Below are 20,799 nucleotides of genomic sequence, written 5' to 3'. Positions count from 1 at the left end.
TAAAATAAATGAATGGTATTCTTCTGATTCTTAAGAAGTGTGGATTAGCAAAACAGGTCCATTTTGGTTTTATCCCAAGTATCATTTTAAATATAATTGGAAAAGATAAAATTTCTATGCTGGGAATACTTACAGAGAAAGTGAGATGAATTTCAACCTACAATAAGTACCATGATTACAGTCTACTTCTCTTCAAAATAAAAGAATCAAGCTGTGATACTGATGGCTATAGACAAGAAGCTAGGCACAGATGCCAATTTCTTTGATCAAATGTAGTTACTCGTTGAAAACAGAAAGCACAGCAGATTTCCTAGCACTTTTCTTAGGGGAAATGGATATTTGCTAACCAGAGCTCTTTAACAATGAACTTGACCGTTCTCAAGTCTCCTGTGAACCATACAGGTTCTCATATTGCAAAAATTATTTTTAGACTTCATATAACTATTTCCCATGGATGAAACCTAGGTCCCACACATAGCAACATAATCAAATACCGGCAACAGTTACAGAGGAAACAATTCTTTCTTTAATTAAAGGAAATTTTTATGTATTTGGGAGTATAATCCTTCAGAAATATAGCATACCACAAAATGGAAAGATGAAGATGTATGTATCTGTGAACCAGAAATAGAAATGACAATGCTGAAAATTCTGATCAGATGTGAAAAAGGGAAAGATAGACAGGAAAACAGTAATCTGTGATTATTCTTCATTTATTTTACAAGTTACTTAGAAAATGGCTAAATGGTTTCTAAATGTTATACTTGAAATATTAACTCAGGTTTTAGAATAGCAACCTTAGTACTTATCAATTCCAACTATATATTTGTATGAATAAATTTTACAAACTTGCCTCTGATATTTCCCATTCACCTCTATATGGTTCAAAGTGTGTGCCCTGGAAGAGCACATCATTCTCACCTGCCTAACAAGACCAATTATCTTGCCGTTGAGAAGACTCCCTGGATTTTTGAGAACTTAAACCCCACAGGCTGACTCATGCTGGTTTATTTAATAATTACTTAAGGCCAACAATGTGTTTTGTCCTTTGGGAAACAACAAACCAGTGATTTTCATTTTATTTTGGTTAGAAGAAAGGACCCAAAGCATCCAGGATGGAGCCAATAGCCAAGTTCACACTAGTTAAGCCCAGAATTGAAAACAGCTCCATGGTTGGGGTGGCTGGGTAGCATCCTAACATTAACAACAAGAAGGTCACACAATATGTACTTAGCTTCTCTTTAGCCACTGGTTCTCACCGGGGGAAATGCTATACTCCCATGGGACATTTGGCTATGTCTGGAAACATTTTTGGTTGTCACAAGAGTGGGAGGAGTGGTACCACTGGCACCTAGTGGGTAGAGAATAGCAATGTTGCCAAAAATCCCACATAATATATAGCACACCCCTAAAAAAATGAACTATCCAGGGCTGGGGATGTATCTCAGTTGGTAGACTGCTTGCTTGCATGTTGCATGCACAAGGTCCTAGGTTTAACGCCCAGCACCAAAAACAAAACAAAAAACAAACCTATCCAGCTTGAAATGTTAATAGTGCCTACCCTTTAATAAGAACTAATGTATCCTCAAAACTACTCAGCAACGATAACCTTCATTCTTCAATTTTGCCAAAACACCCTGATAGAACTACAAGAAAGAGGTTTAAAAAAATCACCAGCCACAGATGGAGGATCCTGTGTTATCTGATTATTCTTGGTAAAAACTAGTGGGCCCAAACCTTATCTGAGAGAAAGAGCCTCCATGTGAGAAATCCATGATCTTCTCTTACTAACCATGATGGCAGTACTATAGGGCAGAGAAAAAAGAACTGTGGGGCAAAACAGTACACTTCAGCCTGAACAATTCCAAAGTAAAAACTGTATTTCTACATGTTATAATCAAAGTAAAACTGTCTGCTGTATAAGGAAAGCTTGTTCAGGAAGGAAAACAGCACAACGAGATGGATAATGGAGAAGAAAATTTTTAAAAAGTATGCAACTGGAGTAGAGAGAAAAGAGAAAGCAGAAGCCAATAACCCGACAGAAACATAGACATAGACAAAAATATAAAAGACAGGCATAAGGCCTTCAGGGAACAAATAACTCAGCAAAACTAGAGCCTTGAAACTGAAAATAAAAATACAATTAAACAATGAAACTATATAGAGGCAAAGACCTGCTACTAATTCAATTCTTAATTTTTTTTTAGTTGTAGATAGACACAATACTTTTATTTCATTTCATTTTATATGGTGCCAGGGATTGAACCCAGTGCCTCATGCGTGCTAGGGAAGCGCTCTACCATTGAGCCACAACCCCAGGCCATTAAATCAATTTTGAAAACACACAAATGTCTTCTAAAAAACCCACCATGACAGACATATGGCCACAAAGGGTTCCTGTGAACAGTAGAGTTCTCCAGGGGTGGCCATCCACCCAGATGGGGGTGAGTCCCAACATCTGCTAGGATCTCACCAAAAGGATTATCCATCCTGCCAAGAACTGGATGGAAACACAGGTGGGTGTGTATTGAGGAGATATATACAGCTGCTCAATTCCCTGGAAGAGTGAGCACCTGCCAGACATTGGCTGGAGCTGTTGAACAAAGCTAATTTCTCCAACAAAGAAAATGGAATTTACAAAGAGCTGAGAAAATCATAACTTCACTTCAAATATATCTGGTGTAGACGTGGTTCAGGGAAGACAAAAAAGTTAATGTGGTATGTATGGATTCTTCAACCATCTAAAAGGCTGCTTAATATGGTTACTTAAACATTCTAAAACATGGGGATACTTAAAAGAGCAGTCTGATTTCAGTGCCAAAATTAAATATACTTTGCCTTTCCAGACACTGATCACAAATACATAATCAACAATTAGTAATACTAGATTTCCAAGGGCTGTGCTTTATATTTACACATGCTTACCTCAAATACTGAAAGGTCTTTCCTTCGGTAAATTTCATTTGCTGGAGGATGAAACCATCCACATTTCTTGGAGTGTCTTAGCAAAATATTTTTACTTTTCATATATTTAAGACAGAATTCACACAGGTAAAGCTTTGGTAATCTGTAAATTTTAAAAATGAAAGAATCTATCAGATTGATTATATAGTTCAAGAAAGGAAAGTAAATATTGTTTGGTTTTTCTCTGTCCTAAAAAGGTCATAGAATTATTTGAAATAGTCAAGAAAAAAGAAAGGCAATCATAAAGAGAATGTAAAAACAACCATACAATATAATACATAACACATTCGACCTTTCAATATAATTCATAATACATGCTGTCTTTACTTTGTGAATAAATCATTTGTTTCCTTAAAAACATTCCAGGGAAGGCTGGGGATATGAGTCAGTAATTAAGTGCCCCTGGGTTCAACATTCCATTGAAAGAAAAGTTTCAAACCTGGGACCACCACTCTAAAATCAACACTGAGCTCGGTGTGGTAGTGCATGCCTAGTAATCAATAAAAACTTGGAAGGCTGAGGCAGAAGGATTGCTAGTTCAAAGCCAAGCTTGGGGGGCCTGGGTTGTAGTTCAGTGACAGAGCACTTGGCTAGCACATGTTAGGCACTGGGTTCAATCCTAAGTACCATATAAAAATAAATAGCTGGGCACAGTGAAGCACGCCTGTAATCCCAGAAGCTCAGGAGCCTGAGACAGGAGGATCATGAGTTCAAAGCCAAGCTCAGCAATGGTGAGGTGCTAAGCAACTCAGTGAGACCCTTTCTCTAATAAAATACAAATTTGGGCTGGTGATCTGGCTCAGTGGTCGAGTGCCCCTGAATTCAATCCCTGCTACCTCAAAATAAATAAGTAAATAAGCAATTTAATTAACTAATTAAAGGCATTATGTCCATCAACAACTAAAAAAAAAAAAAGCCAGTAAGAGCCATTTAGTGATGCCCGACAAACAACTTAGTGGGATGGTATCTCAAAATTTAAGAAAAAAATTTAAAAGGGACTGGGGTGTAGTTCAGTGGTAAAGTGCCCCTTTTGCTGGTTAAATTCTCAGTCTCTCCCAGACTGCAAATCAATACCGAAGATGCCATCCCGTAAGGTGGCCATGCATATTTTACAAAATTTGGTGTGATGGCACATGCCTGTAATCCCAGAGGCTCAGAAGGCTAAGGCAGGACAATCATGAGTTCAAAGACAGCCTCAGCAAAAGTGAGGCACTAAGCAACTGAAGACCTTGTGTCTAAATAAAATATAAAATAGAGCTGAGGGTGTGGCTCAGTGGTTGAGTGCCCCTGGGGGGGCAGGGAGAGGAGGAGGGGGGAGAGAGGGGGGAGAGGAGGAGGGGGGAGAGGGGGGGGAGAGGAGGAGGGGGGGAGAGGAGGAGAGGGGGAGAGGAGGAGGAGGAGGAGAATACAATGTCATATTTCCAAGTATCTATTGTTAGTGCTCTAAGTAATAACCTTTTACTTAGAAGTGAATTTACAATTTTTAAAAATGATCTGTGTCCTTATGAGACAGAGAACTCCTAGAAATTAGTTGTTTTCATTTTCACTTCTGGATGAGGTAATTAAACTTAAAATCACATTTGAGGTCGAAAGCAGTAAATATAGGACTGAAAGTCAAAAGACATGATCTGTTTTCAACCAATTCCACTATCTCTTTGAGTAACAGTTTTCTTGGCCCTACTGACTGTTTTTTCCACCTTAAAAATTAAGAACACTTTTTATTTGTACTTTTTCCATGCTTATAGACTATTGCTAGGATTTACAAGAAAATGTTCAGAAGAACATGCAAGGTCTTTGGAATTTATGAATGGGGAGAAATGTTTTGAGAAGAGATATACAGATACAGATAATGTCAAATCTTGCATGTATTTTCATATTTTATTGAAAGCTGTCAGATAGCTTATGTACCCACACAAATTAAAACAGGTATATAAAAAATGTTCAAGAGGGGCTGGGGTTGTGACTCAGTAGTAGAGCGCTTACTAGCAAGGGTGAGGCCCTGGGTTTGATCCTCAGCACCACATAAAAATAAACAAATAATTAAAAAAAAAAAAAGTTCAAGAATTGGGGGATATAGCTTAGTTGTAGAGAACTTGCTAGTATGCATGAGTCTCTGTGTTTGTCCCCCCACAATAAAGGAAGAAAAAAAAATATAAAACACACAGACAAGTGGTAAAGATGAGAAGACAAACAAAACTCGTGACACTTCAGTTTGCCACTAGAACTCCCTTCCCATCTTCAGGATTGGCCAGACTTCATGATTCATAAAGAAAATAGTAACATTCTATTCTAGAAGAAAAGCAGGCTATCCAAGACTTACAAACTAAAACATTTGAGAATGTACTAATAAAGCATACCCTGATGCACATCTTAAGAATTCTATACATATCATACCCACTTGAGGTACATCAACCCAAGACAATTTCATATCTTAATCTTAGCTAAATACAAATGAAAACTTTCATATCATCATTTTCTCTTCATTTTTAATAATTAACTCACAAATAGCTCTCAAAGATGTGGGGAAGGGTCTCTTAAGGCTACCCACTCCCACACTTTCCCACTTCTTTAATTCTTTTGTTAAATTTCGATAAAATACTTGAAAATAAAATGACAGAAACCAAGCTGGGTGCAGTGGTGCACGCCTGTAATCCCAGCCACGTGGAAGGCTGAATCAAGAGAATTGCAAGTTCAAGGCGACTCTGGGAAATTAGTAAGATTCTGTCTCAAAATAAAGAAATTTTCAAAAAGGGCTACTGATAGTTTACTGATAGAGAGTTTGCCTAGAATGTGCAAGGCCCTGAGTTCAATCCTCAGTACAGCTTAAAAAAAAAAAAAAGTCAGAAATCAGAAATAAAAATCATAGCCCTAGGGATGGGGTTGTGACTCAGTGGTAAAGACTTCTCACACATGAGGCACTGGTTCGATCCTTAGAATCACTTACAAATAAATAAAATAAAGGTATTGTGTCCATCTAAAATGTTTAAAAAAAAATAGGGACGGGGATGTAACTCAGTCGGTAGAGTGCTTTCCTCACATGCACAAGGTCCTTGGTTCAATCCCTAGCGCTGCAAAAAAAAAAAAATAAAATAAAAAATCATAGCCCTAAATAGAAAAATGAAAAAGGGAAGTAGAGAAGAAACTCTATCAAATACTTTAAAATGGCTAATTAGGCCAAATTTTAATGCTTGTATAATTAAAGAGTTTAAGGTATTTACATACAATAAGAAACTACAAAAAGATATTGGCAAATGAAATCATTTAGGAAGTAGTTCCTGAAATCCCTTCATTCCTGCTTTAGCACTGAGAGTTTTCCTTTCTCAAATAAATAGACTTCTAGGCTTATTCCATTACCTTGCATATTCCTGTGGGTAAGGCGAAGAGTACCAGGTTTGGATTTCATATTTCCCAAATTCTATTACGGAAGGGTACCGGCCACAGTCTTCCACCCCACTTTCACACTCTATTTTCTGACAGAAAGAAAGAATAAAAAGATGATAAAAATACAAATACTAAGAAAATACTTCACTTATATTTTGGTTTTATCATTAGAACCTATCAAAACCTATTAAGGGCTAGGTTGTGGCTCAATGGTAGAGCGCTTGCCCTGCATGCAAGATCCCCAGCACCACATAAAAAAATTAAACAAACAAAAGTAATGTGTCCATCTACAACTAAAAATATTTTAAAAAATAAATAAACCTATTGAGACCAGAATGGTAATTCATGTTGTTAAAAAACACTCTATAGGGGCTGGAGATGTGGCTCAAGTGGTAGCGTGCTAGCCTGGCACGCGTGTGGCCCGGGTTGGATCCTCAGCACCACATACCAACAAAGATGTTGTGTCCGCCGAAAACTAAAAAATAAATATTAAAATTCTTTCTCTCCTCCCTCTCTTTCTCTCTCAAAAAAAAAAAAAAAAAAAAACAAAACACTCTATAGGCCCTCATGATATAAGAATCACCTTTGTATAAGATTCAAAGATAAACTGTGTAGTATTCTAAGGATTACAATATGACAAAGCTAGGAAATAAGTATGATGTAAATATACAGAATGTCTATAGAACTGGATTCAACAATCTGTTGCAATGCATTAAAACTACATTACAAGATTATGCAGCTATTCTTTTTTTTTTTAAGAGAGCGAGGAGAGAGAGAGAGAGAGAGAGAGAGAGAGAATTTTTTTTTAAATATTTATTTATTTTTTTTTAAGTTCTGGGCGGACACAACATCTTTGTTGGTATATGGTGCTGAGGATCGAACCCGGGCCGCACACATGCCAGGCGAGCGCGCTACTGCTTGAGCCACATCCCCAGCCCTATGCAGCTATTCTTATACACTTATACAGTTCCCTGTTCCTCTACTACAATTAAATAATCAATGGTGACATGTGCAGCGGAGTGTGTCCCTTCTTATTTCCCTTATGCTCATGTAGTAAGCTACACAAGGTTAAGAATGTTGCTGGCTTGATTCTCTGTGGTAGTTCCAGGTTCTTGTACAGTGCCTACCAGAGAACAAGAAATATTTCTTCAACAAAAAAGCCAGTTTTACCATGTTGTAATGAAAGAGCTTTAGATTTAGCAGTATCTTTCAGATAATGGCCTATTCTTGGTTCATTTATACATGAATGCCATAAGGCAGTTTTAAGAAAAAAGGGGAGGGGTAATATTTAAGGACTTCAAATGGTTTTATCATTAAATCAAAACCCATATGAGGGAAATTTGGTATTATTTTAGCCAAAAGACAACCAATACATCTAGTTACGGGCAGAATGAGGAATGCAAATAGCTAATAGTTCCTCAGGTAAAAGCTATCAAAAAATTTTAGCCCCATCGGTCACTACTAAAAATAAAGTTTAAAAGCCTACAGAAGATACTATCCTCACAAAAAAGAGAAATGTGTGTGTGTGTGTGTGGGGGGAATTCTACCCTAAAATGTCTATAGAAACTGAATGTAGTCTGCTGACAAAAAATTGACAAATTAACAAATTTGGCTTTGAGAAGTGCAATAGTCTTACCTTTCAATGTTTGACAACTTAAATAGTTAACATTTTAAGTAGAAATGTTAGTAAAAATAAAAATGACTTGAACTGATCATGAAACATAATATTGCTTTCATTGATGCCAAAGAGTTAAAAATATGAGACATTTTTCATATGGCTGGCCATCTGTGTCGGAAAAAGCATCGGTAAACTGAAATGTAATGTTCTTTTCAGTAACAATTTTAAATTGTTGTTTCCTAAGTTCAGGCAAAAATAATTAGAAATCTATTTACATCTAGAAAAACTTTTCCAAAATTTGCCTTATCTATTTTGTGAGACAAGTTGAGTCTTTTTTTACGTTAAATGTGTAGAAAATTCTAAAAAAAAAAAAAAAAAATCATTGCTTTTATATGTACAGTCAACAAAAATGGGTTTAACAGTTATAGACCACAAAGGATACTGATGTGGGTGCTCTGTAAAATCAACACAGTCATCTCATAATAATAGTTAGCAGCCGCATGCCGCATGTTACTTTTATCACTCTAATTTGGTATCCTGGCCTTACCTCCCAAGAAAGTTCCTGGGCCTGCTTAAAAACATCCAAATCCTCTTCAGTAACGACATCCTTGTTTCCAATCACATTTACATCTGTACTTTCTTGCTTGATGCTTATTTTTATTTCAGTATCTGTTGTTTAAAACCAGCAGAAAGTGTATTCACTGACTTGAATCACAAGAAACCGCCACATATTACCAAATGGTACCAAATTAGCATAGTGGGCAAATAGGGATCTCTCCTTTTTTTCTTTCTTTCTTTTTATAGTGTTTTAAGCTGCTACATCTAAGCACTGCTCACAGATCCCGCACGCAGTATCCTTTCCCTACTACACCCAATTAAAAAAAAAAAAATCACTGTCATCTTTTTAGAACTTTAATAAACATGAGGGAAAGAGCAATACAAAGCAAAATCATATTTTTCAACCTAGATTAGAAGTCAGATCAATGTCTAGTTACAGCATTCCCATATCAGTTTTGAGATCATAAAATCTACCACTTTGTCCAAATGACATATCTTTGCTTTTTTTGTGGTATAAAGGGTAGCAAATGTAATGGGCCAATTTGTCCAATGAAATTATGAAATCAGGTTCCTTCCTAAGGTGGATACACACACAGACACACTCAAATCCAAATGCACACTTCACAAATCACAGATCAGGCTTTGCTGAGACGGAAGCAGGATGAACTTTGTCATGAGAGAGCAATGGAGCAAAGGGAAATGAAGAGCTAAAATACCCCGTTGGAAGCACTGACAGCACACGACCAAATGGCACTGTGGCTGAAGAGGCGGCATGGGAGAGAACATGGCAGAAGCATGACAGTGGCTACTCATGCGGGACTACAAAGCCATAAGCACGCTATGAAGGCATCTGGGGGTCCTAGTGTCACTACGAATGGAAATAAATAATAAAAGGTGGGAGAGTATTAGTTGGAAAAACAACATTTTGGAGGTTTAGTCAGCATTAGAAAAAGGTCAAAGTTTCACTGCTTCTGTATGAAAGTGAAGTGAGAACAAGAGAAATAGCTAAGACCTATGTGACAAATAGGAATTTATTTATTTATTTCTTGGGGGGTTGGGGAGAAAGGGACGGGGCGCAGGTTTGGTTGGAGCTTTGACCTTTTGCTTACCATCATCCTGATCAGGTTTAATCCTTCCGTCTGCCAAGCTCCCCTTCCCTGGTGAGGGGGTCCCCATCTGAGGGGTCACTTTATATTTTAATCTGCCTAGCATCCTGTGCTTTTTAAGAAAAGTTGTTCGCTTGAAGTGAGCAATTGCTTTAAAAATACGTCCTCTAGCCATCCCCCAGCTAGAGGAGGAGGAGTGAGAAATAAACCTACTTCTAATATCTCTTTTTCCAAAGAAATGGGCTTTAGATTTTGCTGTGGAAGATAATTCAGTTTTACGACGCATACGTTTGGGTGGTGCATAACTTGGGTGTCCCTTTTTTCGAGACTGTCCCTGAGTGGTATAGATATGAGAAAGTCCATCAAAGAGTGCCTTCAGCTGGCTGTTATTAGTAAGACTGCTAAAGGAGGGCACACTGGACTGGCTGGAAGAACTCTGGGGAGAGGTAGAAGAAGTGGAAGTGCTGGACTTTTGTGAACTGGGGCTCTGACCAGAGATGGGGGTTGGGGGTGGAAGTGAAGAAGGTGGAGGTTTTAGCTTTTGTGTGGTACCTGTAGCCAACACATGAGAAGTGCATGACTGTTTCTGAGAGACCTTTTTCCTTGGACGGTAGTGCTTTGAAAAGTCTATTATTTCACCTCGTGATCTGCGACCATCAGGTGATGGTGTAAAAAACTTAGTAAGGCCATCAATGAGCCCTTTGGTTTTCTTGTTAACTTTAAGTGTAGAGGCAGAAATGTAGGTGGAGGTGGTGGTGATTTTGGTGGTGGCACCAGGCCGAGTGGGGTCTGTAACAGCCAATCTGCTGCTTGAGTCCTTCCCAGATGCAGCATGACCAGATGAAGGTGTGGTACAGACTTTAGTCTTTTGACCCCTACCAGGTGACCCCCTTCCTGTGAATGCATTCATGGATCCTTCATCACTGGTTACAGACCTAGGCAAAAATTTAGAGAATAGTATCAGCATTTAATAGAATTATAAAGGTATCTAAAAACAAATTTATAGCATATTCAATGCGCTTAATCTTAAGAAACTGAATTGCAACCCTGAGCACTGTTTTTGTGTGTGTGCCACCACCTAGATGTTTCTCTTGCTAAAAAAACTAACAGCAACTACATTTGCATATCATGATTCTCCCAGGGCCCATCTAACAGGTACTGGAAAAATCCAGGTGGACCCAAAGGCAATATAAAGAAGGAAAATTTTGGAGAGACTAAGGAACACTCAATGCTTTCATTATAATTAAATAAAAACAAGTTATCCCTTGTGTTGTCACAAGTAATTATGATTTCCTGAAATGTCTTTTTTAAAAAGTATTAGAGGAAGCAAGTCATATGTGTTACCTAGAAGCAAAAGAATAAGCTTATCATCTCTAGTTAAAAGCAATTTTAATTCAATTGGAAATTTGTATAAGTAGAATTTGTGTACGTCTGTAAGTTTATACTATGGAAAAAAAAACACAGAAAAAGATATCCTCTTCCTCTCAGCAGTTTATGCTTAGGATGATAAAATAGCCAATAATACTCTCATAGGAGAGAAGACAACTAATTACAGCATAAAATATTGCTGAAAAAAGGACAACAATAGCAAAAAACTGAAGAAATGATTAAAGAAAAGCTACAGCGGGTCAGACATGACATGGAAAGTCTGGTGGAGAAGCAGCACATTTACCATGGTCATTATCAGACACTTGGCATCAGAATCTTTGCCCCCTGGTTCTGACTGATATCTCACTTCAGGTGATGCTGGGCTCTGCCTGTACTGCCATGGGAGGCCATTCCACTAGCACAGCCACCAATGTGAACAGCAGCTGACTGCTTTCATCTCAGGCCAGGGTTGGGAAACTAGCGGAGTTTTATAGAATAGAAACACTTGCATGTGTATTATGACAATGCCAGGACGCAGGAATGCACTTTCAAAAGTATTAATTTGGCTGAAGGCTAATAATGGAGAAATGGAAGCCTGAAACATGATATGATATTAAACTGCATATCTTTTATGTTATTATAAATAGGTCATCTTATACACAAATATTGAATGAACCAATATCTACCAGGCTCATCTGAGGTGGTTCAACTGCCAGGAACTTTGCCTGATGTCATTAGCTTAGCCAAATCCAGTGAACACTGAAAATCTCTAGTAGACACAGCAAGGGTTACCAACAAACAACTCATCCAGGCTAAAATGTTTCACATCAGAATGCAGTATTTGGACTGTATCTGGAATCGATTGTCCAAAAAGGATAATATGCTTATAAAGCATGTAAAAAGGAAAACTCCCTAGACTGTCTTAAAAATTCCTGAGCTCAAAGGACAATTTTAGACAAACAAAAAGTTAGGATTGGTGCCAGATGCAATTTTCAGCTGTGTCTTTTGTTTAGAAAGTTTATATCCTAATTTGGTTTTTAAAATTGGGCCCTGAGGATATAGTCCCATTTCAAGAACAATGCTTACCCATGATGAATGCAAAAACATAATTTCTACTTCAAATAATACTAATATAAAAGATTTTATTCACAAATATGTTTTAATGTTTGCCGTTAGAAGTCAACAACAACAACAAAAACCCTCTATTTAAAAATGTCTAGCAGTAAAATGGTTTTATTAAGTTTCATAGAAAACTCTTGAAATAACCTTGCATTTTTTTCATGTATTTCTTTTGTGAGAGAAAGTGAAAAAAGATACTACTCTTTTCAGTGTAGGTAATATAGTGAACTACTTTAGGTAAAGTTAGGGGAAAAATAGTAAATAAGCAAGTAGCACTCTAAATGACAATGACCCTTTCACTAAGCCTGAAGAGATGGTATGGTGAAAGTCTATTAGCAGAACTGCTAGATACACAAGTTTACTGATTTCATTTGTAAATATTTAATACTGAAAGTCAAATCTATACTTCATAAAGGTTAGAAATATATTCCTTTCACTTCCTGTCTTAATTTTTCCAACTAACACTTGCTAAATATTCTACTGGGCTTTAATGGAAATTACATGGCAACAGGATGGTGGAAGTAGGACTATCAGTAGATCTGCTGCTAAAAATGTATTATCTGTATGTCCTCACACATGTGCCCTTACTAAATGCCCTTGTCTAACCCTTTGGTGACAAACAGTCATTGCGCATCTCAGAAGTTCCCATTTTGGAAAATCGACATTCAAAAGTTATAATATTATAAATTAGCATCAGAAGAGCAAGGCATTTTTCCAAAATGTTATCTGGAGTGACAAAAGAGATTTACCATAGGCATGGACAAATTTCTTTTTTGTTTTAAAATTATCATGAAAATATTTATATAATTAAACTCTTTTAGTACTCAGCCAGTAATAAAGAAGGCTGAATGACTATTTCCAAATCTTATATTCTGCTTTCATCCTACTACTTGAAAAATGTCACTTAATATCAAGGTTACTACCAACAGAAGACCCCAAAATGCCAATTGTAATTAAAAAATGTTATTTCAAAAAATTTCCAAAGCTGATGTAAAGGAGAAATATTCCTCATCCCTTAAGTTTGGAAAAATGATGCTAAAAAAGTCTAGTGAATTTAAGGGGGATACGATCACCTACATTTTAAAGCACAACATAAAAGATTTCTTTTGATAAGATCTCAACCTACAACAATCGTTGCTTTAATTTATTTTTCGGTCGTCCAATGGGTTTTGCATATCGTCGTTTTATTTGTGCGGCTTTCTCATGAAGTAGTTTTCTTCCCTTTTTCTTTGGTCTGCAGACTTGGCAAATCCACATCCCTGAATTAATATATATATGAGAAAAATATTTTAATGTTTCATCTTAGAAGAAGATATTAAATATAAACTGCAGCTGTAATAAGCTGTCCAAGGAGGCCTGCATGTAGAACTTTACTCCAGAAAGTGGGTCATTCTCCTCAGGCAGCTATCAATGAAGGTCAGCTTCCCAGGAGTCAAGGTGCTGAGAGGAGAGGCTGCCCTATCCCAGAACCCTTCCCTAAAGCTGTTCCCAACATGTCACTAAGCTTCTCACCATCACATAAACACACATGAAAACTAACCCATTTCAGTTATTATATTTCTTTTCATTTGAAGATAGACATTTTCAAGTCAACCAGTTTTTGAAAATGACTAGAAAAAAATTTTTTTATCATCTCTTTCTGGATATTTCTAAAACTAAAAATGATGACCAGTATAATATAGAATTTTTAAATTAAAAAAATTTAAGTGCTTACAATTTTAAGTACAATGAAGCTAATAATTATTAAAATTATATGGGCTGGGGTTGTGATTCAGCAGTAGAGCACTTGCCTAGCATGTGCAAGGCCCTGGGTTCGATCCTCAGGCACCATATAAAAATAAATAAATAAAACAAAGCTATTGTGTACAACTAAAAAATAAAATATTGAAAAAAATTAAAATTATACATTTAGCATAGGGATATAGGTCAATGGATATAGGAACTAAAAAGACTAGAACTGACTCCTATAGATATGTTTAGCATATCAGAAAGGTCACATTTCATATAGTAGGGAAAGGATGAAATGATTCAATAAATTATCTGGAAGGAAAATAATTATTTCCAATCCCTTATAAAAATAAATTCTAGACGGATGAATATTATAATGTAAAAAAAATGTTATAAGTACTTGGAAAAATATGTGAATTTTTTTATATATACCAAACATGACTGACATTTAAAACTGAAGCCATAAATAAAAAGTCTCATGAATTTGACTACATTAAAAAAAAAAAAGCTTCTGTAAATCTGAAAGAAAAGGTAAGGGACACGATAGAAAAATATTAAAGGATAAAAATAAGTACTTTACAAATGAAGATATACAACCAACCAATAATCAAACAAAAAAGCCCTTCAAGTACCAAAAGAAAAAATATCATACATCATTATTTTATTATCAAATAGGTTAAAAAATAGAAATGTTAAAAAAATTTTTTAAAGTGTTTTTAGACTCAATGCTGTAGTGGTGAGTGTTGGTCATAATACAGGGAAGCAGGGATTCTCATATAATGGTGATTAGTGTGAAAAATGATATAGCCTTTTATGTATGTAGCCTTTGTATAAAATTACTACCCTAGGAATTTAGTTTAGGAAAAAACTGGCAACATTTAAAATATCTATCATAGAGGATTGTCTAAATAATAAATTATGCCTCATTTATACAAGAGGACCCAAAATCAAATACTTTCAAGGAAGTCTCTCAGTTGTATACAAACTGAGAGAGCATAAGACAATAGGGAGTAATGAGATTGTGGCAAAATAATGCAATACATATCCCACCTATAAAACTCAAATTCACAAATTTTAAAATATTGCGCCAACAAAGCATATCTGTGGTCCACAGTCACCAGGTTTGTACTCCCTGCTCTATACTACACAGTTCATATAATTCATCAAAAAATATGTTTAAGAGAACATTTAATGATGTGGGAATGCTTATAATCTATTACTGAGAGAGGGAAAAATAAGGTACCAAAACACACGTAGAATGCTCTATTTCTTTTTAAAGGGTGTATGGAATCAGAGAAGGAATTTACAGTTGATTTTTCTTTCTACTTCTTTTCTGTCTGTGTTTTCTATATCATCTGTGATGTAAATGTATACATTTTGTAATAAAAAGGCAAAGGCATTTTTAAATGTTTAATATACTGCAACACAGAATGAGGGGAAGCTCAGCTAGGTTGACTTACACAATAAACAAAGAAGAAAACCCACATTTTGTCAGACACAAGATCATTCAAATGCTCACATTAAAAATATCAACAACTAGACATGAAAATGATGATGGCTTCCTGTTGTGAGACACTGAAGTCATCTTTATCATCAGGAATTTTGAAAACACAAGATTTCTTACCTGTAAATATTATACTGAATAATATAGAGCGTGTCCTGAACTTTTGACCTACACAATCCAAATTCATTCTAATGGAGAAGTGGTTTGGGGAAAGAGGTGGCCTTTTATTCATTCCTAGGTCTGAACAGGAATCTTTTATTTTTTTTATATAAATTACCCCCTAATAAAATGCTTTTATATGTTTCTATTCACAATCTATAAGCATCTGGAGGATGGGGGGGGGGTAGAAAAATGCTTAAGGAACCTGTATACTTCTAAAGTGCCAGACATCAGGACAAGTATATAATAAAATACATTTTTAACATTGTTTAAAAGTTCACCTTTTGGCATTCTGGAAAGTGGTGGGTCACAGCACTCCATATGGAATCCTCTATCACAGGAGTCACAAAAAAGCATATTATCCTGTAATATAACATATTAGAGCTAATTGAGACTGAAACCAACTGTAAAATGCCAAAAATTCTTATGTTGCCAGATTAATAATAATAAAATATAATGAAGGAGCACCAACTTCCCACTTGTGGTTTCACTCACAAATATTTAAAAAAATTTTAAAAAGATAGCAACATTCTATTTTTAAGAGAGAGACAGAGAGAGAGAAGAGAGGAGAGAAAGAGAGAGAGAGAGAAACCTTAACACTAAAAATTAATTTACCTGGAGATGGACTACTGAGAATCATACTTACTGCATTTTTGCCTTGGATTCTACATGCACTGCATGTCTTGCATTCGATGCATTGCCACCTTAAGGCCTTTACATTTGTTGTTAATTCAGGACAAAATTTCAAACAGGATGGATGTCCTATAAGAATAAAAAGCAAATTGCTTTATGGGAATGGTGCCTTGGAATTTTTTAAACTCCCATTCCTTGAATTTAATACACAGTTGCTGGCCAACCAATGAACCTTAGGAATTTAAAATTAAAAAAGGTCAGAGAATTCAAATTATAGATTTTCTTTGCCTTCTTTCACAATACATAACAGAATGTAACAGAATGACCATACAATTGCTTCCTCTAAGAGAAATTTGGAAATTTTACCAATTCCAACCACAAAGCTTTTGAGAACTTGAGGACAAGAAGAACTCAGCCAGTGTTCTGTTTTTCTGTGAAATCTCTTGAACACCACCTTCATCAAGTACTACCTATCCATAGCTCCTGGATTGTTGCACTGGGAGAGGGCAATTAAGTTCAAACAACTGTTCTCTCTGTGTGATGGGATCATACAACTTAAAATAACAGATTTAAACTTAAAAAAAAAGCTGGGAGTGCTCAATGAAATATAATTAAAATTTTAAAATGCCACACAAAAGTGTACAAAGAACATCCATTGCTGGGCCAGACCAAGAATATGCCAAAGCCATGTTGCCCCTGGATCACGGAGTTTGAATTCTGAAAGGAGGAGCAGACAGGGTGAATTTGAGAGTCAAAAAAACGACAGATTCAGGTCAAAAGAAACAAGCCAAGAAGGATATCCTCAGGAGATGTCTACCATTTTTCTGAGCACTGAGCTTTTCCACCCCATTCTGAGAACTTTTTTCTTAGCAGCACCACACACACCAAGTCTTACTGCTGGCTCCACAAAGGGCAACCAAGCAAAGGAACTAGCCTGGCTCCCACGAGAGACAACTCCCCATGGTACAGGGAGTGTGAGCCTAGGTTAAAATCAGAGGGTCTTTTATCACATAACCCAAAGGAGATCTCCAAGGTTAATGTTAAGTTTTTGAATCTGGTCTTTAAATGGTAAGAACATTAGTAAATCCCATGTGAAAAGAACTCACAACCAAGTTGAAAAAGAAATCTGAGGGGGTAATATTAAAAAAAAAAAAAAAGCAGATTCTGTAATTTCAAACCTGTTTTATAATTTCCTGACTTTGGCAGCCTCAATGTTTAAATATGTAGTTTGGGTTGCTTCCAAAAAGGTCCTTCTCCTTAAAACTTAACAGGTGCTTCATAAAATTCTACCCACCAGGAGATTTGGCTTTTTGAAGTAAAAACATTCAAAATCAACCATCAATACTGTTAATAAAAGCACACAATTTCCAAATTGAAAAAAAAAGTTCAAACATCTGTATTTAAGATGTTGAAAAAATAAAATGCTGTCAGAGGATTAGGACCTCAGGCAGGAGAGACACCTAGGCAGATGTATTTAACCTCTGACATTCTTTTACAAGGGCTTCTCTAATTCAAATGAATGGAAGAAAAAGATTTAAAGGTTTAAATATATAAAAATGTTATCAATCATCTCTCTTTGCTTAAGAATGGCAAACAAAGACGGCCTGCTTCTCAAGTTTAAGAGGGGGAGGGGAAGAGGTCTACTTTGATCAGGATCTCTCTGCCCCCTTACATAGAAAGGGGACTGAAAATTCTACTTTTAAAAAACAGCAATTTAAATTCCACCCTTAATATGGGTCCCATCAGCTTAAACATATAACATTTATTCTTTTCCCCCATTTTTTATTACTTCCTGTAAGTCATACATCACTAGCACATATGACCTCAATTTCATGCACTGAATTTTTCTCTACATTAAAGTCTGCTTTTGTACTTTGTAGCTTAATATTCAGTAACTAAGGTAATTCACATCATATTATAGCTTACTATTTATTACCACAGATATCCTATGAAACAGTCTTTTTAATAATTATACATTTTGAAAATTCCTGGATTTCACTTTCAATCAAGAGAAAGAAATAGTCTCCTTCTTAATGCTTTCTGTCACTTCAAGTGATATTATGTCTCAAGCTACTACTAGTTAAGCTACCATATAAAATTCTAAAATCTTCAGCTTATCTTTCCTTTAGGCTACAGTCTTATTTAGCTCAAGAGAATTAGCCATAGATCCCTTCCAGCTCTAAATTTCTATGATTTTGTAAAATGCTGAGGGATGAAGAAACACTTCCATTTGATTTTCTCACAGTCAACTTCAAAATAACACAAAAGACTATAACTGAGTTTGATATATTATATAATCTATAGTAGTAGGATAAAGGGAAATGATACTGTTGATAATGTAATTCCTTACTTCCTATTTAGCCATTCCATAAACTTGATAATTTTCTCAAAAATTCTTATTCTCTCTAATGACACAATTCATGGTAGTTTGTCTTTCTGAAGTTAGTTTTACTACTGTGGTTTGCAATTTATCAAATTGACAATCACAATAAGTATTCATTCATTCATTCATTCATTCATTCTTATACAAACACATTAAGTGTTCAGAGCTTAACAATAGTTTTATCTAGCAAAACCAAAGAACTACTGTTTAAAATTAATCAAGTACCAATGGAACCATAAACCAGTAGGAATAATTTTTGGAGAAAGTACTGTGGAAGAAAAAAAACACATGCTCTGTAGTAGATAGAAAAAGAGGTGTGAAAGATATCTATGTCCATAACATGTAAATATATTACCTTTCATGGCAAAGGGTGTGACTACGGGTACAGAATGTGAGATGGGGAAATTATCCCAGAATATCTAACTAATCACAAAAACACAAGCAGAGAACCTTTACTGGCTGGGTTAGACAGACAAGATAAAAAAGGAGGAGGAGAGGTTCAAAGCGTGAGAGGGACTCCACCTGTCATGGAAGGCTTTGCAGACAAAGGAAAGGGTCCACAAGCCAAGGATAGGAGTGGGGGTGAGGGTGGGGTAGCCTCTAAAAGCTGGGAAGGGCCTTCATCTGACAAGATGGGGATCTCTATCTACAAACACAAGGAGCTTAACCCTGTCAACAATCCAAATGAGCAAGGACCTGGGTCTTCCCATAGACCATCCATCTATCTATCTATTTATTTTAGTTTTGATGGACACAGTACTTTTATTTTTTTTAAGTTTTTTTTTTTTTAAGAGAGAGTGAGAGGAGAGAGATAGAGAATTTTTAATATTTATTTTTTAGTTCTCGGCGGACACAACATCTTTGCTGGTATGTGGTGCTGAGGATCGAACCGGGGCCACACGCATGCCAGGCGAGCGCGCTACCGCTTGAGCCACATCCCCAGCCCCAGTACTTTTATTTTATTTATTTATTTTTACGTGGTGCTGAGAATCGAACCCAGTGCCTCATACATGTGAGGCAAGCGCTCTACCACTGAGCCACATCCCAGCCCTTCCCGTAGACTCTTTAGAGAGGAGCACTGTCCTGCCGATGCTTTGATGGTAATCTGGTGAATCCCTTCTTGGATTTTTGCCCTACACATGTAAGATGATAAACATGTTGTTTTAAACCAGTATACACATGGTAATTTGCTAACAGCAGCAATGGAAAACTAATAAAGACAAAGACACTGAGCCCCTTGAACAGACTATCTGACCATCTATGTGTCCAACTATCCTTCCTTCAACTTAATATTTAATGAGAACTGGAGACACAGGGAGGTAAAGAATACATGATTCCCACTCCTTTGGATCATATGGTCTAGCAGCAAAGACAGACATTGAACAAAAATTAGGGCTAATGCCTGGCTATGGTGAGGTTTACGGATATGGGAGAAGCTAGCAGGAGGGTAGAGGAAGTCCTCCCTAATCAAAGGATAAGTGCGAGTAGGTGGGATTCTGCAGAGGAGGGACAGGGCTGGGGTAAGATGGCATATACAGGAGGAGCAAGGAACATGGTACAAAGGAGGAGAGAAAAGTTATCAATATAATTAATATTCAGAATATGAAGAGGATAGTGGTGTAGGATACAGTAATAGGAATCCAATCGAGAAGAGTTTTGGGGGGCTATATGAAAAACATGGATTTTTTTCCTAAGAGTAATTGGTAGCCATGGAAAAATTCTGTGATCAGATGTATAATTTAAAAAGGTAACTTTGCTTGCAGTATGAAAAATGAATGAGAAGAAAGAAAATCAATATTAGATTTAGGTTATAGTAATAGTGATCTTGAGTGGGGCTAGTGGAGATGGATGCATGGATATATTTAAGATAAAGGATACACATTAGGATGCAGAATCAAAGGACTTTTGATGATTCCTTGGTATGAGAGAATAGGAAAGTGGGTGACTAGAAACTTCCAGTTTGTGTCACTGAATGAGTGGCTAATGGTGTCCCATTTGCTCAAATAAATCCTGGAGAAGCAAGACATTGTTTCTAGGCTAGGATTTCTATTACTGTTGTAGTTGTTTGGGGGAGGAAGGAGCAACTCAAGGTCGATGAGCTGTTTTAGATATTAACCTTGAGGCAGCTATGAATGGACAAGTGGATACATTCTGAAGGCATGAAATTAAGGGTTCGGAGCTCAGGATAGGCTATAAGGTAAACTAAGAAACAGCCACAGGCAGAATTCTGAAGAAACATGTAGGGGACAAAGAGAAGAAAAGGAGCTAACAAAAGGCA

At 36.4% G+C, this 20,799-nt stretch overlaps 1 protein-coding gene across 4 annotated transcripts in view; it reads right to left on the bottom strand.

Moving 5' to 3' along the window:
• KAT6B (lysine acetyltransferase 6B) overlaps positions 1–20,799 on the bottom strand; it is a 190,195-nt gene that overhangs the window by 41,845 nt on the left and 127,551 nt on the right. For 2 of the 4 annotated variants that reach the window (XM_081267040.1, XM_081267039.1), the window contains exons 5-11: positions 16,152–16,267; positions 15,787–15,868; positions 13,241–13,373; positions 9,631–10,562; positions 8,511–8,632; positions 6,319–6,434; positions 2,926–3,067 (exon numbers count right to left, since the gene is read on the bottom strand). In XM_081267040.1, the coding sequence (XP_081123166.1) occupies positions 2,926–3,067; positions 6,319–6,434; positions 8,511–8,632; positions 9,631–10,562; positions 13,241–13,373; positions 15,787–15,868; positions 16,152–16,267 (1,643 nt within the window). The remainder of the gene's footprint in view (positions 1–2,925; positions 3,068–6,318; positions 6,435–8,510; positions 8,633–9,630; positions 10,563–13,240; positions 13,374–15,786; positions 15,869–16,151; positions 16,268–20,799) is intronic. The other 2 variants (XM_081267041.1, XM_081267042.1) reach the window with 2 other exon arrangements.

Source organism: Spermophilus citellus (genome assembly GCF_964194105.1).
Source record: "Spermophilus citellus genome assembly, chromosome: 15".
Taxonomy (NCBI): Eukaryota; Metazoa; Chordata; class Mammalia; order Rodentia; family Sciuridae; genus Spermophilus; species Spermophilus citellus.
Note: the sequence above shows the minus strand (reverse complement) of the source record. Positions and strands in the feature narration are given on the sequence as shown.